Consider the following 27,917-nt stretch of genomic DNA (forward strand, 5'->3'; position numbering starts at 1 on the left):
TTCAGAGGCTAATATTCTCCCAGATGCCTAAGATCTTATGGCGCCTGAAAGAGAAACTTCCTCTCAGCTGTCCAAGACTTAGAAGAAAAGAGTTTTGCAGAGACAATTCCAGGAAGGAAGAAACAACTTGTCTCCTCCCCTTTTCCTTTGTTCAGTTCCTTTTCAGATTTGCTCAGCTGAATCATACTATTTGAAAGAAGTGAGGTGGGTGAAAACCTCCAAGGCTGTGCCATCCAGGAATTCTCTTAAATCAGAAGCCATTTCTTAGAAATAGAAAAGATGAGAAAGAATGAAATATGGCCTTTTGTAGCAACGTGGATGGAACTGGAGAGTGTGATGCTAAGTGAAATAAGTTGTACAGAGAAAGACAGATACCATATGTTTTCACTCCTATGTGGATCCTTAGAAACTTAACAGAAGACCATGGGGGAGGGGAAGGAAAAAAAAAGGTTAGAAAGGGAGGGAGCCAAAACATAAGAGACTCTTAAAAACTGAGAACAAACTGAAGGTTTACGGGGTGTGGGAGGGAGGGGAGGGTGGGTGAGGGGTATTGAGGAGGGCACCTGTTGGGATGAGCACTGGGTGTTGTATGGAAACAATAAATTTCATATTTAAAAAAAAATAAAAAATAAAAAAATTTAAAAAAAGAAAGAGAAATGATGAGTCCGACTGTTGCTTAATTCCCCGGGGGAGTTGGCGCAGGTTTGCATAACTCAGATGAAGGCTTCCCAGTGTGGTTCCAAGCACACATCCAAAGGTTCTTTGGTCCCACCTGCCCCTTCCCTTCTCTCCCCTTCTCTCACCTGTCCCTTTACAGAACCACAGACTGCTTTGAATCCTGACACTGCCTCAAGTCAGACCACGCTGTGGTAAACCACATGTGACATGTCACACAAGGGCCGGAGGGTGAGAGCAGCTTCCCGGAGCTTCATGCCAGGTATACTCAAGCTGTGGACACTGGCTCTGACATGTATCTTTGAGGAATGCTGGAAGTGTCTCCACCCAAATACCTCTTTCCACTAAGGTTTGAAGTTCTAGGTCAACATTTTTTTTTTGTCTTCAGAATTGGCATTTGCCTACTGTATTCTCAATGATGTTTATTAAGAACCTGAAAATATACATAACCTTGAACTTAAGCGGGAGCAATTGAGGATACTGTATGTGTAAGAACAAACAATGTACAACAAATTGTCCAACTTTATGGAAATATTTAAACAATGTCTAACACGGCTCCCCAGTAGATTTCTATATACACATTAGAAAGTATGTTACAAAGACTATTTAATAACAATGAGTACATCTAAATTTGCATGGTATGATTGTAACCATGTTAAAAAATGTACAGGAAAAAAAATAGAAGGATGTGTCAAATTGATAACAGCAGCTATATCAGAGTAATTGGATTATACGGACTTCCTTTTTTTCTAGTTTATAAGCCACCAATTATATAATTTTGTACATATGTAATAAAAATTGAGAAATCAAAAAGGTATTGTGACAAGGACAAAATGGAATTCTGGCATCTCTTTATTAGCACCGTCTGCCCTCCTTGTCTCTGTCCCTGGACAGGAAGCATACCTTCCTGAAATAGGCTTCTGACAAATACATGATCTTCTGGGGGGCCCCAGCACACTTTACAGGGGTATTCGGGAAGGTGAAGATGGCATTGCCCTCCTTGAAGTCCTGCAAAGCTTTCCATGTCTTCTCTACTGTCTTCACCGAATAATTGGACCCAATTTTGGGATGCTCAAAACCTTCAGGTAAGCCTTTAATCTGCAAGAAAGCACAGCAAGAAACTAGTTTTTTAACAAAAGTGCAAATTCACAGGAGTGTAAATTTTTTGACCAAAGTGCAAAAACTCTTGTTTAGAGCCTTTGTTCTCTGCCATTTCTATAACCTCTCAAGTATTTCAGTCCAATTATTATCCCCCAGTATTCACACACACATTAGAGCAGGCAGGTAGGTGGGTGAGGGATCTGCTAAGACCAGGGCTGTGGGGCCTGAAGCCAACTGTCAACCCGCAGAATGGGCCCAGCCCCAGGGAACCCCTTCGCCTCCCTGGCCTTGAGACCATGATTTGGACAGACCTCTTCCCACCATCACAGGGAGGATAAGAAGCCAGCCATACTTCCCTTTTGGAGAACGAGCTGCCATCCTGGGAAAAAGAAGAATGACAGACAGAACCAAGACCCATACTGTCAATAATCGCAAACGTCAACTACCCATTATCGAAGGTTGTACCATATCAGACTCTTGGCAAAGGCAGTAAGGGCAGGTAATTAAAAACATGGACTTGGGAACCCCACAGATCTGGCTTGAGTCCCAGCTTTTCTACTTACAAGTGTTATGACCCTGGGTAAATTACCTAATATCCCTGAGCCAGTGGGGTTTCAAAGTATGGTACCCGGGAACTTCCTAGAAATGCAAATTATCAGGCCCCACCCAGACCTACTGACTCAGAAACTCAGGGGCAAGCCCAGAAATCTGTTTTAACAGGATCTCTGGGTGGTTCTAATGTACACCAAGAAGTTTATGTTCCTCACCTATAAAATGGGGATAAAAGTAACTGCTTCGGAGGGTTGTTGGCAGAAGCATGTGAAACCATGCATGGAAAGCGCTTGGGAAAATAACACCCATGCAGTAAGTGCTCCATAACTGTTAGTGTATTCCTGCCAGGAAGATTACCTGGGTGCTTGTCCTAAATGTTAGGAGGTTGATAGAGGACAATGAAGATGGAATAGATTGAGTTGAGACTCAGGCACCAGTTCTTCCAGCAAGAGCAGAGAACTGTCAAACAACAGTCATCAAGATGCACTGGTCCTTCAGAACCCTGCCAGGCTGCTCTCCAGGCCATAGGGCCACCACTCGACACGCATCCCTCAGCTCTCAAGGAAACAGAGGGCTATGGTCTCCTCCTCGGTGTAAAAAGCAACCATTTCTCCGATCATATCTCCTGCTGCAGTTTAAGTAGTTATAATATCAGCAGTCTCAACAATCATCATCATTATGATTATCATTATTATTATAGAATCACCTTGTATTTTAATGTTTCTGAAGTTTCACCCCATGCTAACAGTGGATATTCGCTGCATGCCTCTGAGGCAGGTAGGAAAACAGTACTGGCTCCTAGACACAGACGAGGAAACTGAGGAGAGCAAGGTTGAGAGACCCACCTAGAATCTTACAGAACCAGATGCCGAGGCTCCTGACCACTGCCTAGGGTTCTTCTCACACGACCTCCATACTTCCTGGTTCCCAAAGCAAAACGCACTATCCAAGAGACAAACAAACAGCTGATCTTTTATCTCCCTCATCACTTTTCTCTAGTTTGAAGACATTGTTGTCAAGGAAAAAGGTGCCACAAAGTGGTAACCAGGTTTATTTTAGGGAGACTGGTCACAAAGGGCCGTTTATGACTCCTCATCCAATTCAAGTTGCTTCCCTGGGAACTCGGGAGCAGAGAGGGGCAGGGAGAGTCACAGAAAGAGAGGAGACCTCACTCCCCCTTTGGCCGAGCTGGCCGGGGAGCAGGACCTCACACTGCAGGGACTCCATGGAGCTTGGGAGGGGAAGAGGCAACTCAGTCCTACACAGCAAGGTAGTTTTCCTGTGAGTGTGAAAAAGCCTGCTGTTTTGCAAGAACTGCCATTAGGGATGGACATACTAAACTCAGATTGAAGCTTAAAGCTAAAATATATCATTATCACTGACAGAATCTTAGAGATGATTTTTCAAAAACCATAAAAAGACCACTGAGAAGAAAAAAAAAAAAAACAACAACAAAACTAAGAGGATCCCTTAGAAATGTTTCTTGTCAAAACGAATACAAAGCAACTAAATACAGCATTTGATCTTAGCATAAGTAGGCCAGTGTAACACAGAAGTAGTTTAAAACGGTACCTTCTCAGGTGCCTGGGTAGCTCAGTCCATTAAGCGTCGGACTCTTGATTTCAGCTCAGGTCATCATCTCACAGTTCTTGAGTTCAAGACCTGTGGTGGGCTCCACACTGTCAGGGCAGAGCTTGCTTGGGATTCTCTCTCCCTTTCTCCCTGTCCCTCTGCCCCTCCCCTGTGTTCCCTCTCTCTCTCTCTCTCTCAAAAGTAAATAAATAAATCTTAAAATAGTACCTTCTCATAGTCCAGCTGGATTCCAAGAGCAATAATAAGATATTTGTAGGAGATCTGCAACACAAAACAGTAACATTTTAGACCAGGATCCCAGGAGCGGCAGCCCTCAGCCCCACCCCTGTGTGGCCACCATCATGTTTCCATTTTTTAATGTGTATGCCTTGAGGCTGTGGTTGATGGGCAGGGCACAGGGAGGGAGGCACACTCCAGTTTGCCATCATGTCTGCCATTCTCTGTCACCTCACACCTCACTGTTTCGCAGGTACTGTATTGTATAACCACCCCCCCCAAGGGCTTGAGACTCCTGTATTTTTACATAGTGGACAGTGATACAAAGAAGTCACAATTATTTGTATGGTGCCTGTGTTAACACTTTCTCATGCTGAGGGGTGGGAGAATCACTTCCTCATCTTAAAAGACAATCAACTTTCTTTAAAATCTATGGAGTGATGTGTGAATCCCAAGCAAATCTGACCTGTCATGTGGATTGGACCAACATTGTGAGAAACTGCTCTTTTGAGGGCCATGGAAAAAAATGTGATATAATGTACCTGATCTTACTTAATGATCTATTTATAACCTAAAAGCTCCCTCTTTAAACATGGGTATTGTGATCACTCATGCCAAGGGCAAAGTATCCATATTTATCATGATGGAAATGTGGGTTTAAGATCAGAAGGAAGACAAGTTGAGGCCAGAAGAGTGTAAGCAAAAAGGATATAAAGAAACAGAACTTGCAGGGGCAGCTGGGTGGCTCAGTCGGTTAAGTATCCAACTCTTGATTTTGGCTCAGGTCATGATCTTTTGGTTCGTGAGATCGAGCCCTACCTCCAGCTCTGTGCTGACAACACAGAACTTGCTTGGAATTCTCTCTCTCCTTTTCTCTCTGTCTCTCTGTCTCTGTCTCTCAAAATAAATAAATAAACATAAAAGAAAAAGAAAGAAAGAAAGAAAGAAAGAAAGAAAGAAAGAAAGAAAGAAAGAAAGAGGACTTGCCCTGAAAACTAGAGGTGGAGAATGATTGTAATAAAAGTCAGGAGCCCAGAAAGGAGAAATGGATTGTAATTAATTATCACAATCTTGTACTAAATGGAGAAGCAGAGCAGCGAGCGGAGCAGGTCACAATTGAAGAGAGAGAACTCCAAGACCAGAGAGTGCTTGGCTCAGGCTGGGGATCCATGGGCAGCAAGCTTCTGCAGAGGTCTTGCCCTGGGATCCAGGAGGCTCAGCTCCAAGGTCACCTCTACAGTGAGGCCTTCCAATGATTCCTCCCCACTGGCTCCTTCTGGGAGCTCTCTTAGTGTGGTGTACATGATGCATTATAGCACTGGTGCTATTATATAGGAGTAATGTCTCCTTCCACTACATTGACGACTCCCAGAAGATAAAGGTTAGGTCTTATTCTTTATATTCCTAGAATCTAGCACAGCCACTAAATTAAAGTGAGGAGCTCAGTAATGTTTGATGGGTGGATGGATGGATGGTTTCAGTTGTTTATGAAATATATAATTTTTCAAAGTGGATAATATACACATCTTCCTCCATATGATTTGTCTATTCATGACAGCTGTGCCCTGAAACTCCTTGTTCTGTAGGAAAGTGTACCAGGCCCATTAACTACCTGACTGAACTATGTTGAGTCTTCAGGGTATGTGAGGTCAGATGGGACATGGGGTCGGAGCGGGAGGTGATGATCTACAGGCAAAACATGAACACTATCAACAAGAAAAACCTTTGGTTCATATCTGCCCTGACTGTCTAATAAGAGCATAATATTGATTATTTTTAAGGACTAGTAACTGTCAAGTTTAAGATTATGAAAAAAAATCATTAAGGGAGAATAAACCCTAAAAGAGAAAAGAACAAAAAGAAAGCCTCAAGCCTTCTGAATGAATTCAAGTTTTGAGGCCAGATGATCTAAATTCTAAGGAATTTCAAAAATTTGTAGACAAGACTTTTGAGCAATGACAGAGAACAGTGTAGACATTGCCAGAAGGCTAAATACAGGCAAATATTCTAATTTTATACAGGGGAATGGGGGCAGTAAACTCTGATACTAATAACTTAGTAGATAGGATGTCCTCCATTGCAAAATTCTAGGCTCATTTGCTAAGCAAATGTCTCTTAGTGATTTGGGAAAAGAGCTCCAACATAGGTTCACAGATTGTAAACTGCTTTCAGTCAGTCAGCAGTCAAGAACTATGCTGGCACATAGTAGGTACTTAATAAGAATTTCCTGTTCCTTTTTTTCAGGTATTCTTTAAAACATAATAACAGTAACATTTCTTGAGCATGCACTCTGTGCAGGGCACGGCTCTAAATCCTTCACATGTTTTGGGGTGCTTGAGTGGCTCAGTCAGTTAAGCATCTGACTTCAGCTCAGGACATGATCTCCTGGTTCATGAGTTTGAGTCCCATGTGGTGCTCTGTGCTGACAGCTCAGAGTCTGGAGCCTGTTTTGGATTCTGTTTTGGATTCGGATTCTCTCTCTCTGTCCCTGCCTCACTCATGCTTTATCTCTCTCTCTCTCTCTCTCTCTCTCTCTCTCTCTCTCTCTCTCTCTCACACACACACACACACACACACACACACACACACAATAAACAAACATTAAACATTAAAACAAATTGTTTTAATCCTTCACATGTTTTAATCCGTTTAATCCTCAAAATAACCCAATGAGGTAGAGGTGGTATTACTAGTCCCATTTTATACAGATAAAGAAACTGAGACACAATTTGTTCACAAATATTTATGGAGCACCTTCTATGTGACAGATCTTGTGGTAGGTCCTGGACAGATAACACCGAACAAGAAAGATACATTTCCTACCCCTCCAAGAACTCAGCCTAGTGGGTGAGATAGGTATTACCAGATAATCACACAAATAATTACTAAATCACAGAATGCTGTGATAGCGTCTCCAGGGGATACCTGACCCAGTCCAGTAGGTTAGGGAAGGCTTTCCTGAAGGGGTACAGCTAAGGTAAAGCTAAGTAGGAGTTAGCTAGGGAAAGAGATAAACTCAGCATGTGAAAATGTCCTGGGGAAGAAGGAGGCCAAGGCATGTGAAATGAAAGGAAAATCTACTGGAGCAGAAATGAGACAGAGAATAGAACCAGAATCAGGTTAAGTCTGGAGAAGGACAAGGGCCAGCCCACACAGAGCCTGAGGGACACATTCCAGACAGAGACCCTTGCATCAGGGAAGAGTCAGAGACACAACGAGGCTGGATTTCAGCAATCCCTTCAACTCAGTCTTGAAAAAATAGTGAAGTGTAAACTAAGAATGGAATAATTTTGGTAAATTTTTAGCAAAAAATATTTGCTTAAGAATGTTGATTCATTGATGCGAGCTAGAAAAAGCTCTCTAGAGACAGAGATTTGGTTTTACCAAATTAAAACCCTGAACTTAAATGAATCTATCATAGATAATGGCTAGGGGAAAAATGTTAATCGGATGACAGAGTCACAAATCCAAAAGATCCAGGCAAATTGGGAAGAGGAACTAAAACCAACAAGACAACATCTCCCCCATGAGATGTTTTATGCAGATCTCTGATATCTGGCTAACATACTTAATAAAATCTTGGAATAAAGTCCTGCCAGCTCACGGCAATTTCTTCCCCAGCCCTAAAACAAAACCCTGCAACTTTCCTAAGAGTCTGAGCCTTACATGTCTAAGGCTCAGAAGTGAGAACACCTACCAGTGCCTTTCATTCTTAAGACATGGGACAAGTTTATGATTCTTAAGATATGCACAAACCCAACCACAGAGGACTCTGAGCCATACGTGTAATATGAAGGGGTCTAATCAAGGAGGTAGGCACTGCTGTACCAAAGAGGTGATATATGCTGTCAGGGACAGGTGCCCTGGCCCCACAAGCAGTGAACTGACAGAGGAAATGAGCCCCAAAGCTCAAACTTGTGAACTATGAATAATCTTCTGTTTAATTCTGTCTGTTCTCTTAGAGACAGACAAAAGAGACAGAAAATAAGTTCATCAACAGGGAGAGATAAATAATTTTTACGTATGTATATATATATATATACATTCTATACATAATATATATATATATATAGAATATATGTATAGAATAGAATATAGAATGTATAGAATATGATATATATCATATATGTAATATATAGAACATATATATTCTAATCCATTACACATTTCCATATCCATATATGGCTTTCTACATATATATACATACATGTACATATATGTGTGTAAATATATGCACATTTATGTATGTATGTATGTGTATATATATATATATATATATATATATATATATATATAGCCTGACTTGACATTGGTTCATATGAGAAAAACACCCAGAAGTTTGAACTGACCTCAAGCCCAGCATGAATCAGCATTGTGGTAACTGCCTGCTAAAAAGGCAAATGCTAACTTAGGCTATATCCAGTTGTGGGAGAGAATGATCTCACTCTATTCTGGGCTATTCTGTAAAGTTGTCTATTCTTCCAGGCAACCTTTTTCATGGGGGCACTAACAAGCCAGATGATGTCCAAAGCAGGGTAGAGAGAACAGTGAGAGGATCAGAGACCACAAAACAGGAGAAAGAATTGAGGAAAGTGGAGACAGGGCACAAATCTACCTGAAGAATAGATTTACACTGATGATAAGAGCCATCTTCAAATAGTTGAAGGATTCTCCCACAGAAAAGAAAAGATATTCTTGGCCAGGCTACAGGATAAAACAAGGAACAAGAAATTATTGAGGCCAATAACACCCTGGGGTCTAACAAAGAGTATGAAAGTAGTTACAGAAATGGATTCTGACTCAGTAAAGGCAAAAATTTCATATAACATGTCTGTCTGTCTGTCTGTCTGTCTGTCTAAAAAATGGAGACGGATCACTTGTTATCAGAGAGCTCCTTGACCCTGGGACATGTAAATACCAGCCCATTTTAAATTCAATCCCTCCCCCACATGCCCCAATCTCAGTTACTCTGCTCTATTTATTTTCATTAATACTCATCACCTTCTAACACACTATATAATTTACTTACTATGTCTATTAGTTATCGGATGCCCTTCCCCACTTGAATATAAAATCAAGGACAGTAAGGATTTTTGTTTCTTTTTGTTCACTCATGCCTAAATCTGTATCTAGCTTATAGAAGATGCTTAATAGGGGTACCCGGCTGGCTCAGTCAGTAGAGCATGCAACTCTTGATCTCAGAGTCATGAGTTTGACCCCACATTGGGCATAGAGCTTATGAAAGAAGAAGGGGAGGGGAGAGAAGGAGAGGGAAGGGAAAGAGGCACCTGGGTGGCTCAGTCAGTTAAGCTTTCAACTCTTGATATCAGCTCAGGTCATCATTGAGCCCCGAGTCAGACTCTGCTGAGCACAGAGCCTGCTAGGGATTCTCTCTCTCCCTCTCTCTCTCTCTCTCTGCCCCTCCCCCTCTTGCTTACACACAATCATGCTCGCAGTCTCTCTCTCAAAGTAGAAAATATACTTAATAATTATTTGTGGGAAGAGGAAGGCAGGCAGGCAGGCAGACAGACAAGCAGGCTGGCTGGCTGGCTAGAGAGCCAAGATCAATAACGCTATAAGGCAGGTACTCCTGATCTGGGTTTAGAAAAAAGCTACAAAGAATCTGAACTCAGTGAAATTAAATGCAAAATTTGGTATGTATGTGAATTTTCTAGACAGGGCTTATTTTCAGGTGTTCAGAAAGATCCATGACCCAAGGAAGGGTTACAAATGCCTGTCACCAATGAGCCCCTGCTTAGAGGAAGGGATTGGACTTGAAACCCTTCAGATCCCCACCCACTTCCAGATTCTACAGCTCTGTGAAAATGCCAGAGTGCACCGCCTGCCACAGCCGTGAGCGTGGCAACAGACAAGAGGACATGACACTGCAGATGCCTCCTGAGCCCATCATCTCACCATCCGCCCTCATCCCCTCAGTCAAACACAGGGGCTTTGATCTCTGGGTGATGGGAGGAGACTCTAAATGGTCCTGAACACTTGAGAGCCTCAAGCTCTAGCCACAGAAAATCTTCTTAGCCCTGGTACAATCCAGACCACACAGTCCCTCATCACTCTGGCATAGCAACCCCTGGTGTAACTGGGATGGATATTTTCCCACATCCCCTTCCTCTGGGAGGTCAGCCATCAGGTAAAGAAGCTGGCAGTTTCAAAGGTAAAAGAAGGGAGGTGCCTGCTATTTTAACACGTAGCAGTAGTATTTGTTGAATAAACATTCAGATGCAAGATACTATATCAGGCAACAGAGCAACAGTGGGTGTTCAACAAACACATGTCTTAGTTGTTCATTTATTCAGCATCACTCAGTCCTTTTGTCTACCCCATCCTCCAGTCACCACATGCTTTCCCACCTCATGCTGTATCAACACACATACATCCATGAACACACATTCATATATGTTTCTCTCTCTCCACGGAGCTGTCTAGCTTGGTAACTGTCGTGCATTAACACAAGCCCTGATTAACAAAAGCCAAAGGACCCCAGTGGTTACCTCCTTGCCATTGTCTGTGTGGATGCAGTTCTTGTCTGGGTTCAGCTCAACCACTCTGGCTTTGATCCATTCTACTCCAGATGGTATCACACTCGCGGTGGGACGGCCTGACGAGGATAACTGTTTGGCACCTGCACCCACCAGCGTCCAGATTGGCTGGTAGAAATGTCTCTGAGAAGCAAAGTATTTGGCGATTCAAAAGGGTTAAAATTAAAGGCACATGAGCTAGACTCTCAGTTACTCCCTTCCAACCCTTGGATCATCACAAGTAGAAGTCTTAGAAGTTTAGCCTCCTCCCTCCATTGGTGTCTCCCATTATGCTAAGCTCTGAAGGGCAGTCACCCAACATAAGAATTCTGCCAAGAACATTAAAAAAAAAAAAAGCCATCAACTATGTTTCATGACCATTGTATTATTTATTGCTCAAAGTTGACTTGGTGCTTAACACGTACATGTTATATATACATGCATACATACATATACATGATGGATACATTTATGCACACAGACATAAAGGAAAATCAAGCCTAGAATCCTAAATATGGTTCCTTAGAAGCATCTGGAGACTACAGTAAGTCTGGAAAGTTTATAACCATTTTTGAGGAGTCTCAAAACTTCTTTTTTTTTTAATTACAAAAAAATTTTTAGTATTTATTTATTTTTAAGAGAGAGACAGAGTGCGAGTGGGGGAGGGGCAGAGATAGAGGGAAACACAGAATCCGAAGCAGTCTCCAGGCTCCGAGCTGTCAGCACAGAGCCAAATGTGGGGCTCGAACTCGTGAACCACGAGATCATGACCTGAGCTGAGGTCAGACACTTAACCGACTTAGTCACCCAGATGCCCCTCAAAACTTCTTTAACTTCCAACTGTGTTTCCCAAGCCCATGGAAGACTACATACATTCCCTATCAGCCCCAGTACACCCTCCTCTTCTCTCTGAGGCTTTATACCTGAAGCCGGTAGGCACCAGAGTCTACCTTATAATGCCAAATTCCCACTGTGTCCTGGAATTCTCCTGCTTCAGATGGTCCTCTCTTGATATAAGTTAGTTTCGAAAATTCTAGACTCATGGGCAAAGGGCAGATTGATCTAATGGCTTCTGAGAACCCCAATACACTCATGGAGTGGCCTGGGGGACCAAGAACTCTCAACACTGTCAAAACGCCTTAATCTGGCTGGACAGAGTTGCCAGCCACAGAGCAGTAAAGAGGATATGAAAAATGGCTTTGCAATCTCCCTACAGCCAGTAATGGATGTGATCAAAGATGAGGGGGGCAGACGCCTCCAATGGTGAGAACTTACTGATTTCAACTCCATCTTGAACAGAAAAAGGAATAAAAATAGAAGCCCAGACTCTTTTTCAGACTACACACAAGCCTCAGCTCCACCAATCACAACACGGGACACGGGAAGGAAAGTACCAAACCCCTGAGCCCCTGGCAGCACCTTTGAAAGACTCCTGTCCCAAACTTCCTCACGGGAAGGACCAGGAGGCCAGGATTCTGGCCTCCTAAATTGTGCCCATTGCTTCAGAAGTGCCCTCATACAAAGAGTAACCCCAATGGGAGACCTGCCCATGGCTTAGCTATAATACACCACAGGCCCCTGACAGAGCTCTCAGATCACTGTGATTTAAAACACGGATCCAGGGGCGCCTGAGAGGCTCAGTCGGTTAAGTGGCCAACTTCAGCTCAGGTCACAATCCCACAATTTGTGGGAGCCCCACGTCCCTCTCTACACTGACAGCACAGAGTCTGCTTTGGATCTTCTGTCTCCCTCTCTCTCTGTCCCTCCCCAGCTTGCTCTTTCTCTCTCTCTCTCTCTCTCTCTCTCAAAATAAACATTTAAAAAAAATTTTTTTTAACATGGATCCTGAATCAATCACTTTAGAAAGGAAAATGGTAGGGCACACCCCCTCTACTCTACTCTCAGATCACAGCATACAGTGATTACAACAGAGATTACAACAAAGCCCTAGGCAGTGCATGAGGAACTGGGGAGACTTCTTGAAAAGGTGTGTGCTTTTCTTGACCTACCCTCCCCACCAAACAGGCACTGGATCCATTCTGCTTCCCTCCCAAGGGCACAGGCCCCAATGGGTACATACCTAGTACCTTAGGAAACCTTAGTCAAACCCCCAAAACTCTGGAATCATTTTTCTGAAGCTTTGCTGAAGCTTTGAGGACCACCTTAAAATGTTGTGCATGAAATAGTGCCATACAAACACTTCCCAACTTCCTTTCTGGTATCTCTACCTTTTTCTGCTTTGTTATCTATTTGTAAACCTTCGCATTTAAATTTCCCAAACCCACTAACACCTTTCCCAGAGGCCTCCCTGCTGCTCAACTCATCACCCGTTCTCCAGACTAGAACGGAGAAAGGAAAGTACAATGGTCACTGATTTTCCTCTGGATGCTGGGTTGGAATTGGGAAGCTTTTGTGGGTTGAACTGTCTCTCTCAAAAAGATATGTTCAAGTCCTCCCTCCAGTGCTTGTGAATGTGATCTTATTTGGAAATAGGGACTTTGCAGATGTAATCAAGTTAAGATGAGGTCAGACTGGATTAGAGTAGGCCCTAAATCCAAAGACTGGTGTCCTTATAATAAGGTCAGACGAAGACACACAGAGAGAAGGCCACGCGAAGATGAAGGAAGAGACTGGAATGAAGCAGCTACAAGCCAAAGCATGCCAAGGATGGTCCACAACCACCAGAAGCTAGGAGAGAGGCCTGGGACTGACTCCCTCTCCCCTCCACAGCCTTCAGAGGGAGCATCACCCTACTAACACCTTAGCCTCCAGAACTGTGAACAAATAAATCTGTTGTTTTAAGCCACAAAGTTTGTGATAATTTGTTATGGCAATGCTCAGAAACTAATACAAAGAAGACCATAACAGCCCAGAGATCTGTCCTCTCTCTCTCTCTCTCTCTCTCTCTCTCTCTCTCTCTCTTTCTCCCTCCCTCCCTCTCTCCACCTTCTCCCAGTCCTTTTAGACAGCCTGCTTTTTGTGCCCAGAAGGAGAAGCACTAATCTGGGAACGTGACGACACAGTGCCTGACAGCCATCCACGGCCTACCCCTGAACACACAGGTGCATGTGCACACACACTCATGTACTCAGAACAGGGACACTTACCTCACTGGGCTCGACAACGGCCACGTTCTCTGCACCCACTTTCCTCTTCATGCGGGCAGCCATGGTGATCCCGCCACTGCCCCCACCCAGTACCAGCACTTCATAGTAGTTCTTGGCTGCAAGGCTGGCCCCTGTGTGCAGCCGAAGTGGGCCAGCCTGCTGAGTACCCAGCCTGAGGAAGCAGGCAAAGAGCCGGGCCCGGGGGCCAGACACCGCAGTGGCCAATGGGGTCATCTTCAGGCTGGAAAGGAGCAGACAAGGCCGTGCGTAAGGTAGGGACCCTATGGGACTAAAACATTTTCTTTCAGGGAGGAAGGGGGCGCTGGCATCTGACCAGCTCTAGTTGGTTCCCACCATCTATTCTCAAGACCCTTATATTCCCATCCGGCTGTGGTCAGAAGTCTCCTGGGAACACTCCATTGATAGTTAATAATTGGCTAAGCTTTCTATTACTCTCCCTCCTTCTTTCAGGACCCCTAGGACTTTTGTTTGAACTAGAACTTACCTTTTAAGTTCTAATAATTTGCCTACACTAGGGCGCCTGGGTGGCTCAGTCAGTTAAGTGTCTGATTCATGGTTTTGGCTCAGGTCATGATCTCACATTTCATGAGATGGAGCCCCACATTGGGTTCTGTACTGACAGCATGGAGCCTGCTTGGGATTCTCTCTTTCCCTCTCTTTCTCTGCCCCTCCCCTGCTCATTTTCTCTCTCTCAAGATAAATAAATAAACTTAAAATAATAATAATCATAAAAATAATTAGCCAACGCTTATCCTTGTCCATCCATAAACCTAGGGTGTCACCCATTCTCCTCTCAGGCACACTCTACAGCTGTTTCTTTGACCTTTGAGCCCATCAAAGATGTAGGAGTCCACGAAGAGACACCTGTACAATTCCCTGCCATAAAGGGCACCCCAGATCTTGATGGAACAGAAACAGTCCAGAAGAAACCCACCTTCTGCAACCTGGAGTTCAGAGCAAGGTAAATGGGGCTGTTGGCCCCACTCAGAGGCCTCGTGGCTCCGCCTGCTCACGGACATGCAGTGTAATCAAATCACTGGCTGCACATAAGCAAAAGCCCTCCACACCCTTGGTAATTGCAACTCGATGATTAAAAGGCCATAAAAGGAGCCCTGCCTGGTACCATAAAGTTATATTTTATGTAAAGAATCTGCACATGCTGCTGACTGGTCTTTTATTATATCCAATTCAGTAAACAATCTCTCCTTCCCAGTTCCCCCCAGAGACACACTTTACCTTTAGGCAAAGGTGTCTCTTTGCTGAGCCGTTAGTGCAGTGGCAGTGAGAAAGTGAAAGCTTCTCAGAAACTGGCCCTGGCTTCACCCCATCCACAGAAGGGGCCCTACACCTTGGATGCCACCTACTTACCAATAGGTGAAGGGCCCAGACTCAAAAATATCACCTTCTCTGGGTATTCCGTGGCCCAAATTTCACCATCAAGTTTAGTCCTCTGGGTTCAACAACCCTTTATTAAAATGCAAACACAGCTGGGGGATAACACTTCCAGCTGCTGATGTCACTAACTTCTTACTGGGAATGATTTAATGATATGATTTTCCCCCAACAAAAGAAGAAGAAGGCTACAGGAGGGGATTAAACAAAGCCAAGAGGGGGAAAGGACACAAAAGGAAGCAAGAAAGGCTCTGGAGGAGGCAGAATCAACCTAGTGGGAAGGAGGAGCCAAGTGCTGATTTTAATTAGAATTAACTATTCCAGGGTTTGGGTACCCACCCCACCACCCCCTCCCCGCCCCCACAAACACACAACTTCCAAGCGAGGGAGGTGGGCGGATTTGGGTGCCCACAGTAAGTGGGGCAGGCTCATAAACTGTAGCTAGAAGTTTAAAATCAGTGTGACCCTTCTAGAAAGTAACATTTCTCAGCCATTGCCCCTGCATTTCCATTTCTGGGATTCCAGACTAAGGAAATAACTAATAATGCTAAAGAAAAAAAACCTTTACACAAGTATTTCTCACATATTTATTCCTAATATGGTGAACCCTCAGTTAAGTGGTTTGTGGACTGGCTCTGATTACATCCTGGTTACAGAAAAAACTACAGACTCCACATTGGCCAGGGAAGGCTCGGGGCCCAGTTTTAACTAACGTGAATTTATGACTGACTCAATTTAATGTGGTAGGGAGGGGCAGGGAATAGCAGTCTGAACGTCAAAACATCAGGGAGAAAGGTTAAGTATGGTTATGTAAGATAATGGGTGATTTTGATTTCTTCCGCTTTTCTGTGTTTTATAAAGTGTCTACTACATACATATGTTAATGTTATAATAAAATCTTTATTTTGATAAGTAACATTTACTAAGTCCTTTACACAAGCATTTAATTTGTGACCTGGATGCCATTATCATCTCCATTTTACAGATGATAAAATCGAGCCAGGGAGCTGGTAAGTGACTTCCTCAAGATGATATAGCCCGTAAGTGGTGGCCATGATTTGAACCCAGGCACTTTGGTGCCACAGCCTCTGTTTTAAACCACCACTGTACTCTACTGTCTCTGTGATCTTTATCAACAGCAACAAAACACTGCCTATGCGATGATGTTAAAGGGAAAAAATCCAGACATATATTTTCCATACTTCCCAGAGAAGGCAAACTATTTTTTTATGGTACTGACACCTCAATATTAATGTTTTGATATAACTATAATTGGCTTTTTCCTCTTCTTTCTGGGTGTTTTTCTCAAGTGTTCTTTAATGAACTCTAGATTTTTAAATTTTAAAAATCACTCAATTTGATTTTTTTTTTTAAATGACTGAGGAGTGGAGGAAACCACCAAGTTGGATGTTGCTGTTTGGTAGGGAAAGAAGATGTTTTACGGTGAACAGACAGTTGTCACATTCTGCCTTTTCATATTATCCACAAAATGACAGAATCAGAGCAAAATCCCTCACTTCCCAGAAAGAGAAGCCCTTTTTTCATGGTCTTCACACTACATCTTAAAACCTCCTGGAAAGGGTTGAACAATAGTGATCTAGGAGGAGGCCTGGCTAAGTTCCTGGTTTCCAGCCACTCCATCCAACATCATTTAACCTCCTCGTTCCCTTCCAGCCTAACACGCCATGGTTTTCCTCTTGAAAGAGGAAGAGTCCACGCAAATATTTCCCTCATTCAGCCAAGAAAGCTAGTTCTGTTTTATTTCAGCAGCTACCCATAGGCTGTTTCTGGATTCGATATTTATAAACGCAAAGTCCTCTGAAACAGTTTTATCAGCTTCATTAATAACAGTCATCAAACAGAATGTCGTGGGGACTGATTCTATAAAAACTCTTGAACAAGATTCTGAGAACTTCTGTGTTAGTGAACACGCGGAAGTGCTGGGGGGGGGGGTCGCCACCTGGCTCCTACCCCCCACCCAATCCCCATACCTATGCTCTCTTCAACCTGGCTGTTTCCGTGTTGAAACAAACTTTATAATAAACTGGTAAGCATAAGTAAAGTGTTTTCCTGAGTTCCGTGTATCATTTTAGTGAACTGTCAAAACTTAAGGAGTGGGGATCATGGGAGCCCCCAAACTTGTAGTCAGCCAGGCAGAAGTGTGGGTCCCCTGGGGCCCCCATTTGCAGCTGACATCTGAGGTGGGGGCAGTCTTATGTGGCTGAGCCCTTAACCTGTGGGGTCTGATTTAATTCTGGGAATTAATGTCAGAATTGAATTTTTGGACACCCACTTGGTGTCAGAGAACTGATTGGTGTTGGAAAAACCATATATTTGGTGCTAGAAGTGGTGTCAGAAAACATTACACAGGAACCAATAAGAAGGTCTGACATTGACCTAAATCAAGTCTATAGCAACAACCAAAACAACCAGACAATCGAAGGAAGCAAGGGTCACACAATCTTAACCAGAAAGCAAACAGAAAAGAAAGGCCAGGCCTGACCTGGCCTTTTATAACAGTCATTGGATCAGATCAGAAAAGAAACAGATAATTTCTGTCAACCAAATAACTAAGAAGCATAAATCTTACATGATTTCATACATAGTCTGTTGAAAAGGTAGCCTGAAACTGGTGAGGTTAAGAAATAAGAATTAACTCTCTCTCTCTCTAAAATAAATAAAATGACAAAAAAAATTTTTTTAAGGGGCACTTGGGGGGCTCAGTTGGTTGAGCATCTAACTCTTGATTTTGGCTCAGGTCATGATCCCAGGGTCATGGGATCAAGCCCCGAGTGGAGCCTGCTTAAGATTCTCTCTCTCTCTCTCTCTCTCTCTCTCTCTCTCTCTCTCTTTCTCTCTCTCTCTTTCTCTCTCTCCCCCTTTCTCTTTCTCTCCCCTCTGCCCCTCCCCCAACATGAGCACACACTCTCTCTCTCTAAAATAAATAATTTTTTAATTAAAAAAAGAAATAAGAATTAACTACCAATGATACAGAAGAATACAGCCACTTTATCTCTACATTCTTAAGAGGTGAAACACACACTTTTAAAAAATAAATAAGGCAAATTTAACTTTCATTTAACATGTGCATGCAATAGATTTTATAATTAAATAATTTCATTATTTGAAGTTAGATAAACAGTCTTCAGTGAATCCTAAATCGAGTGCCTCCTTTAAGGGATCAGAATAAATGCTTTGCTGTATCTGTAGCCTAACTAGCAAAGTAAAATCCCTGCTGACTGAAAGGAGAAGTCGGTCTCCTGGGCATCTCCTACTTACATCCCTGACTGCAGGCTCTGGGCCGCGGTCCAGACAAGTCTTTGGGCCTCCACGCCTTCCCACTGCTGGCCCTTCTTGCACAGGCAGTGCAGATCGCCTGTGTCAAAATCTCCCTAATCTTATGGCACATGACATGACACTCGCTGGGTGTCAGGACACCTGGCTGAGTTCAAACAGAGCAGGCCTCTAAGTAAGGATTATTCAGAGCATTCTTAATGAAAGATCCATGGGGCCAGCAAGACTTGTACTTAACCTTTCGGCTACTTTTGCTCTTGAGGAAACAGTGGGTCTTTGTATGGTTCACAATTGTTTTACCTCAAGCCGACATCAGGCAGGGCCCTCCTTGCTTTGGGTTTCAATAACCACAAAGCCAACCTTCAACTTGTCGGCTTTGTAGAACACTTCCAAAATCAAAGCAAAAAATAGATAACGAACAGCCTCCAGCTCTGGTCACCCACTCTGTTCCTCCCACCCTACCTCTCGGCCTCCAGCTTCCCTGGGCCAAACTTACTCCGAACTGTTATGTCCTGATGGTCTGAATCCCTGTGAGTCCCAGTCTCCGAGACACAAGTGAGCCTTGTCCACGCAGCACAGGTAGGGCTTTCCCCTAGTGCCCAGGTGGTAGGACTCCTGAAAGGTTCCTCCTCTCCCATCTGCTCCTCCCCCTTGGGCTCTCTAGGCTTATTTACTTAAGTCAGCCCTTAGGCTATCTATCATCAGTTACAGCTCTCAACCAATTACTCCCAGAAGACAGGATTTGATAGGAAGAAGTGGGGAGAAACTGTCATAATAATAATAGCTAACATTTACTGAGTATTTACTGGTTGTACTTTACTGACACCATCTCAGAGACTCCTTAAAATAACTTTATAAAAGAGATGTTAGTATCCCCATTTTACAGATAAGAACATTGAGGTTTAGTATAAGGTTAGAGAACTTACCTAAGGTTATAGCACTAATTTAAGCAGCAGAGTTTAATTCAAACTAACTCTTCAGTTGGATGTTCTCACAGTTTTAGACCTAAGAGATAGTTGAGGGAACATGCCTCACAGCTGAATTCTATTTATGTTCAAATTTAAAGTAACTTCTGCCCCACGGAGAGGGGTGGGAAGGAATCTACAAACTGAAAAGTAAAAAAATTACATTTCTTGGAGAGGGGTGAGATACAACAATAATACTGATATAATTTTTAAAGAGCCCTTATCTTTTATAAATACATACTGAAATTCTTACAATTGAAATGATTTGCAATTTGCTTAAGGCACAGTGGGTAGGAGCTTAGAAGACACAAGATTGGCCATGAGTTGATAATAATTTGAAGCCAACTATGGATATATGAGGGCATTCCCCATGGTAGTGTATTTTTGTACATATTGAAAAGTTTCCACAATAAAAAATGGGCACCTGGGTATCTTAGTCAGTTGACTGTCTGACTCTTGGTTTCAGGTTAGGTTGTGATCTCATGGTTCATGAGTTGGAGCCCCACATCAGGCTCTAACCTGACAGCACAGAGCCTGCTTGGGATTCTCCCTCTCCCTCTCTCAGTCTGTCTCTCTCTCTCTCAAAATAAATAAATAAACTTAAAAAAAAAAAAAGAAGAAGAAACAGCAAAAAACAAAAATTAAAAACCAGTGTGTCAGGGGTGCCTGGGTGGCTCAGTCCATTGAGCGTCCGACTTCGGCTCAGGTCATGATCTCACAGTTTGTGAGTTCAAGCCCCTCATCGGGCTCTGTGCTGACAGCTCAGAGCCTGGAGCCTGCTTCAGATTCTGTGTCTCCTCCTCTCTCTTCCCCTCCCATGCTCATGCTCTGTCTCTCTCTGTCTCTTAATAATAAATAAATGTTTATAAAAACTAAAAAAATAAAAACACCGGTGTCAGAGTGGGCAGTGACTTTGCTCTTTAGTTACTGAAATGGTAAGTTGTGGGCATATTTCAAGTAATAGCAAGATAACAGAAATACAGGAATAGCAACATAATTATAATCATATTTCCCTCCCATGTGCACAGAGCTGTACAATTCACAGGGCCCACACCTGAACCTGCATGGGAGGTATGGATACCACTTTACAAATGGGCAAACTGAGGATCAGAGAGGCAAGGTGATCCTCCAAAACTCACACAATGAGTCCGCATCAGGGCTGGAGCCATGATGAATACTTTATGTGAACAACAACTTTTTCTGAATATCCCCTGGGGTAGCAAGGCAGGCATTAGCCAGAGCTCACAGTTCAGAGGAGAAGAGGGACCTTCTCCGGGCTCCAGATCCCGGGACAGCCTCTGTGCTGGGTTGGGTAGGGCAGGGCAGAAGAATCCTGCAACCCCAAATGGCCACACATACCATCTCCCAGAGGGGCAGGACTCCAGTCCTGGTTTTATGGCCATCGAAACCTATACAATTTAGGGACTGAAGTTACAAATACAAAATTAGATATGATAGTTAATGTTAACTTTGAATGAGAAAATAAATCACAATAAATGTCTGGATTCTTGGTGATTCAGGACTCTTTCTTCTGATCTGTCTTTGAGGCAATTTATCAGAAATACAAGCATAGAAATAATTCCTGGTTACAGCCTGGCTACCCCTCCCCTCCTGGAACCCCCCGCTCTGCATGCAGGTGGACCTATACAAGAGATGGCCCCTGAAGCTTGAACTCCATTTGCTTCTGGGTAAATCCACATCTAGTGCCTACAGCACTTCTTTAGGGCACACTGCCCACCCACCTGCCTGGGACTCACAACTTGCCAACCTTTCCTTTTACCAGTTCTGAGTTTTGCCAATCCCCCTCCCACCCCTTCCCAACACAACACGGCTTCTCTGAACAATCTGAAGCTACATCCGGATCCCTAATGTAAAACTGTTCCATCACTGCCCTACAGCACATTCTTAAGTGCCAGGCACTGTGCTGGGCACTTGAGGTGGACACTTTATCCTCATTTTACAACTGAAAAAAGTTGTAGAAGATAGATTACATTCTCAAGGGCACACAGCCAATAAGTAAATTAAGTTAAATTAAATTAAATTACAAAATAAAATAGAAAATAAAATAGAATAGAATCAGGATTCGACCAGAGGAGACGGAAAAGAGTAAGGAAGAGAACGAAAGCAAACATCATCATTTTCCCTATGACATGGAGAATACTCCTGGGAACTGGCTTACACAATTATGAAAGCAGACAAGTCCAAGATCTTCAGTCAGCAAGCTGGAGACCTAGGACAGCCAATGGTGCAGTTTCTGTCCAAAGGTCAGCAGGCTCAAGACCCAGGAAGAGCTCATGTTTCAGTTCCAAGTATAGGCAGGAGAAAACTAACATTCCTGTTCAAGGCAATCAGGTAGGAAAGATTCTCTGTTAGTGGGAAGGTCAGCCTGTTGGTTCTATTCAGATCTTCACCTGATTGGATGAGGCTACCCACATTGGAAGGGCAATCTGCATAAGGATTCCTCAAGAAAACACCCTCATAGACACACGGGAGTGATGTCTGACCAAATGTGCGGGCACCGTGTGGCCCAGGCAAGTTGACACATAAAGTTAACTATCATACCCTCTGACTTAACCTATAAAACGGCAAATCCAAATCTAGAAAAATCTTAGGAAAGAAATTGTTACTACGGTTGGATTAGTACCACTTTTGGGTCTCAAGAAAATGCCAAACATTGTCTCATAAATACTGTGGTTCCTTAATATGATCTCATCTTAATCTGAAGGGCATTCAAGTAAATGATGCAGTCATATTTGTGGTACATATCAAAGGCACTGGATTAGACACTTCATGAAATCTTTCTGGAGGTGTTTTGAGTCCTACTGTATTAATGTTTTTAATTTTTTGTATTTTAGGATTGTTTGACATCTGGGCAACTTGCTAATCCTAGAGAGACTGCCCCTCCAGTGCTAGCTAACTCCTTAAGACAGTAAATAGCTTGTCTGGGAGCACCCCTCTATTATGTAAACCAACCCATGGGGAGCCCATACTCCGAACCACCTCCCCCATCTGGCTGTACACTTCATAAAGCAGTATCCTTCTGCCCTAATTATTCTACCACCAGACATCAGACAACTGGGGTAGCCCCTATACCCCAAAGCCCACTAAAATTTATTCAAATTAGCCAACCCCAAACCTGGTCATCTCGTTCCCCCTGCCTCACAAAAACTACGATATAGGTTTGTGGGGGCCTTGGGTGGCTCAGTCGGTTATGCATCGGACTTTGGCTCAGGTCATGATCCCCTGGTTCAAAAGTTTGAGCCCCACATTGGCTGCCTGCTTCAGATGCTCTGTCCCCGTCGCTCTCTGCCCCTCCCCTGTGTGCACACACGCACTCTCTTTCTCTCCCTTTCACAAATAAATAAACATTTTTTTTAAATAAAGTGCTTTTTAAAAATAAAAAATAAAAAACTATTTTAAAAATAAAAAATAATAAAAAATATAGATTTTGCCCATGCTTTCCCCTCAATTTTCCTGCCTACTGACCCACCAGGTGCTTCCCCGTGTGGCCCAATGGGGGTATCTTGCTCCTGTTCCCGGGGAACTCTGAGGAACAATTTCTTCCTTCATAGCAGTCATCTCCTGATGTGTTGGAAGATTTTATACGTGTAACAAATTTTTTTCTCTGCTCCTCCTTACATATCCATTGAACTGTCAGGTGGCAAGCATTTAAAAAGCAATTTTTTTTTAATTTTTTTTTTAACGTTTATTTATTTTTGAGACAGAGAGTGACAGAGCATGAATGGGGGAGGGTCAGAGAGAGGGAGACACAGAATCTGAAACAGGCTCCAGGCTCTGAGCTGTCAGCACAGAGCCTGACGCAGGGCTTGAACTCACGGACCACGAGATTATGACCTGAGCTGAAGTCAGCCACTGAACCGACTGAGCCACCCAGGCTCCCCTAAAAAGCAATTTAATTACATATTACTGTGGAATGTTATAATTATGTGGGTGATTGGGTCAAATTTTTACAAGTAAGTAACATAGCTACAGTAGAATTTTTTAATGCAATAATTACTCCAGAAGAATAGAGCACTGGACCTTCCTTTCCTTTGTCATATATTTATCACCTGCTCTACCAAAACGAGCGATCTTCTCCTCCAAGGAAAGTCTTCCCATCCTTTTTGTCCTTTTACTCTTGATAGAGGGTAAGTGTCATTAGCCAGAGTTGCTCAGAAAGGGGTTTAAGGAACAAGTTTTCTACAGGATAGAAATACATGTGCACATTCATACCTATACTAAATTTGTCTCAATCATGCAGTGGCTAAATTTGCAGAGCCAAAAATCAGGAAACATAATCTAAGCTACCTTTTTATTTACAGATTTATTTCCCGCACAACAGGTCTGCAAATTAAATTATATTTAGCTGTGCTAAATGTGTAAGTATATCTTTATGGAAAGAGTAGAGTTACATGAAATCTCTATGATGCTAAGACTGTTTCCACAAGTGCTTATTGAGAATCTACTACACACCAGGACCTGTGCTGCTGGACAGACACCTCCCCACCCCAGTCCTGGTCCTGGTCCCAGTCTATTAGCTTCAGGTCCTAAGGGCAGAACAGCACAGCTCTGCCACCTAATTATAATGTAGGCCAAGAATAAGGGTGAGCCAAATTCCAGGGGAAAGTTTTTTCTTTTAATATGATATGGTCTAATTTAAATATTAGAATGTTAAAAATAAGCCATAAAAAAGCTAGAAGAAATTTTTTTTTAAGTTTATCTATTTATCTTGAGAGAGAGTGAACACGGGAGGGACAGAGAGAGAGAGGGAGAGAGAGAATCCCAAGCAGGTTCCATGCTGTCAGAGTAGAGCCCTACACAGGGCTCAAACCCATGAACTGTGAGACCATGACCTAAGCTGAAATCAGGAGGTGGGTGCTTAACCAACTGAGCCACCCAGGCACCCCAAGCTAGAAGAAATTTTAAGTGGACCATTGGCATCATTGCTGAGTAATATTTTTTTAAAAAATCTTTCTTAGTGTACCACAATTACCACCATGCTGGGTAAGATTCGGAAAGAAGTAAGGAGCACAGTAGAGAAAAAAAACAAATCATCTTAGAGACCACCTAGAGCACCAGGAACAGACAATTAGTAGAAATATAAACATTAAAGGCTCTGATGGTGAGGGCTTAGAATGAAGTGAGGAACATATTTCTGAACACTGGAGAAAAAGGATCCTTGTTATAGAGGGGCAGAAAGCTTAAGATAATTCTGTCCTACAGTTATGTGAGAAGGAGAATTTGTTAAGAGATAAAATTAAACATTTAGCTGAGGACATTCCCAAGCAAAGTGTTGAAGGTGCAGCCAGATTTCTTCTTGCTCCTTTAGGAAAATGTGAAAGAAAAGAGATAAACTAAAGGAAGAATTGTTCAGCAAAAATGAACTAGGACTACTTACTGGCAACCACACACTCTATTTGGTGACAAATCAAGGATGGCCCAGTGGGTGGAGCCTAGAGCCGCAGAGGATTATTCCCAGGCCTTGAAACCGAATGTAATTTGTCCAACTGGATTTTATTTTTATTTTTCTAATGTTTATTTTATTTTTGAGACAGAGAGAGAGAGAGAGAGAGAGAGAGAGAGAGAGACAAAGTGCGAGTGGGGGAGGGGCAGGGAGAGGGAGACACAGGATACGAAGCAGGCTCCAGGCTCTGAGCTGTCAGCACAGAACCCGACATAGGGCTCAAACTCGAACTGTGAGATCATGACCTGAGCTGAAGTCGAACACCCAACCAATTGAGCCGCCCAGGGGCCCCTGTCCAACTGGATTTCTAAAATTTGTTGGGACCAGTGACTCCTTTCTTTCCTTCCACTTTTTCCCTTTTCCAAGCAGAACCTTTATCCTATGCCTATATAACTTTTATCCTATGCCTACCCCACCGCTGTATTTTGGGAGCAGATAACTTGTTTCTTTAGTTTCATAGGAGCACAGACGAACAGGAATTGAACCCTAGGATGGATCATCCCTAGAGCCTCGCTCACACGTAATTTAGATTATTCAGTAGATGAAATTGAGACTTCGGAGCTAATGAGACTCAAATTGGATTTTGTGCCATCGTTAATACTCTAATAGGGGACCTATTTAGGGACCTTGGAGGGAATATATTTTGTATATGGGATAAGTCTGAATTTTGGGGAGCCAGAGTATGAACTGTGGCAGGCAGAATAACACCCCCCAACCAAAGATTCCCTGGAATCTATGAATATGTTACATTGCAGGCAAAGGGGACTTTGCAGATGTGATTAACGTAAGGACATTGAGATGGGGAAAGTGGTCTGCATTGTTATACAGGTGGGCCCATGTATGAATAGAATGGATCCTCAAGAGTGAAGAACCTTTCCTAGCTGTGGCCAGAGGGCAGGCATGACTCTTGGAAGAAAGGTCAGAGAGAAACAAAGTTGCTGGCTCTGAAGATGGAAGAAGGGGTTCATGAACCAACGATGTGAGCAGCATCTAGAAGCTGGAAAAGAAAAACAAAACAGAGCAAAACAGATTCTCCCTTAGAGCTTCCAAAACGAATGTGGCCCTGCTGGCACTTGGATTTATGGTGAGACCCATGTTGGACTTCTGGACTACAGTACTGTAGGAACAGAAATTTGTATTGTTTAAACCACCAAGTCCATGGGAATCTGTTATAGCAGCAATAGGGAACTAATGCATCCTCTTACTTAATCATCACAACCGTCTCAAGAGGAAGGTGTTGTTATTCCCATTTATAGATGCTGAAAATGAGGTTCAGAGAAGTTTAAGTAACATTCTAGTTAAATCCAAGAACTTGAATATAAACCTAGATTTTTGGAAGTCAATCCTAACACTTCTTCCACTAACCCAGAGATGGTGGATGTGTAGAAAATAAAGGTACCAAATTTTTTGGCAACTGTTCCTACGGAGGTGGCCAGAGAGTTTAGTGCTACCCTCTTGGTAGACTACAGAGGTTTTCTGCCTGCTACCACCAACTATCCTGACCATCCCAGAGGATGACAGGAATGGTCCAGTGGGGATAGATAAGACCAGAGTCTAGCACCAGAGTCCAAAACCACCAGGAGGTTTCAATCTCTCTGGGAAAAAAGATGCATCAAAATGCCAACAAATGACTGAGTGACCACAAGAAAGTTCCGAGAAGGGCAAGGAAGGCAACATGACTTACAGAATCGACTTGGGCTGAAGGGACTAGAGCAGCTAGGACCTGGGCTGGACGTTGAGCAGGGCATTTCAGGAGGGTATAATAATAAGGGGACAAAGGAATACCATGTACTCCATTCCCCTGGAAAGTAAGCCCTGTCAGTACAAACACCTCATGTAACATGCTCATTGTTTTAGTCCCAGCACCTAGCACAGCACCTGCCACAATGAAGGATCTCAGTAATTGCCTTAGTCCTTCCAGGCTACTATGAAATACCACAGGCAGGGTGGCCTATAAATAGAAATTTATTTCTCACGGTTCTGGAGGCTGGGAAGTCCAAGATCAAGGCACCAGCATGGTGAGTGAGGACCTTTTTCCTATGTCCTCACATGTTAGAAGAGGCTCTAGATCTCTTTGGACCCTCTTTGATAAGGCAATAATCCCATTCGTGAAGGCTAATGACTTAATCACCTCCCAACGACCCCACCAACTAATACCATCACTTTTGGGGGCCAGGATTTCAACAGATAAGTTTTGGAGGGAACACAGACATTCAGACCACAGCAGTAATATTTGCTTTAAAAAATGAATTAAGAGATGAGCAGATTTATTCAATACCCTTATATGCCAGGTGCACACACAATGAATGAAGGTGAGACTTAATTCATTCCAAAAAAAATTTACTGAGTGTGGAGGAAAACGCAAAGTTCTAGCCTGTATCCCTTCCCAAGCTAGTAAGAGAATGGCGTGCACACTTCTAACTACCCTTAACTTTAGTGACTATAGTGCAAGGTAATCAGTACAAGCCAAACACCTTAGGCATTTTGATGAAAGAGTAATCAATGAAAGCTTAGTGGGACAGACAGAATCTGAGCAGGAGGCAAAAGACTGGCAGCATTTTGACAAGTGGAAACACTATGGGAGGGTGCACCAAGAGGAGGGAATAGCAGAAGTAAATGAATCAATGATATGGTGACTTCCCTGCACACCTCACTCCAACCTCCTCTGCCCTGCTCAGAGCCCTGAGAGCTGACCTGTGAGGCATCAACTCGCCTCTCTTGTCTTCTAACTTCCACTTGGGTGTATTGCTCAGCCAAAAGCCTTGACTTCCTGTGGGGTGGCCAGAACCCTCTTTCTCAGGGTTCTGGTAATCACGTCCTCTCTTTGCTTTTTTCAGGCCTCAAATCAATAAGATTGCTTCACCTTCTCGTTGGTTTCTGTTCACCTTGCCCACACCTTTACAAATAGTTATTTTATTAAATCCTTCTTAATAACATGTTTGAGTGTGCCAACTGTTTCCCAGAGACGCTGGCTGATAAGGTGGAAAGGCCCAGAATGTGT

General features: G+C 43.1%; 1 protein-coding gene across 2 annotated transcripts in view; it reads right to left on the minus strand.

The window, feature by feature from the left end:
• Window positions 1-27,917, minus strand: part of SQOR (sulfide quinone oxidoreductase) — a 48,575-nt gene that overhangs the window by 13,610 nt on the left and 7,048 nt on the right. For both annotated transcript variants that reach the window (XM_042988939.1, XM_007081770.3), the window contains exons 2-5: window positions 13,781-14,021; window positions 10,647-10,817; window positions 4,129-4,182; window positions 1,579-1,773 (exon numbers count right to left, since the gene is read on the minus strand). In XM_042988939.1, coding sequence (XP_042844873.1) covers window positions 1,579-1,773; window positions 4,129-4,182; window positions 10,647-10,817; window positions 13,781-14,014 — 654 coding nt within the window. In that variant the 5' untranslated portion in view covers window positions 14,015-14,021. The remainder of the gene's footprint in view (window positions 1-1,578; window positions 1,774-4,128; window positions 4,183-10,646; window positions 10,818-13,780; window positions 14,022-27,917) is intronic.

This window comes from Panthera tigris, chromosome B3, assembly GCF_018350195.1.
Source record: "Panthera tigris isolate Pti1 chromosome B3, P.tigris_Pti1_mat1.1, whole genome shotgun sequence".
NCBI lineage: Eukaryota > Metazoa > Chordata > Mammalia > Carnivora > Felidae > Panthera > Panthera tigris.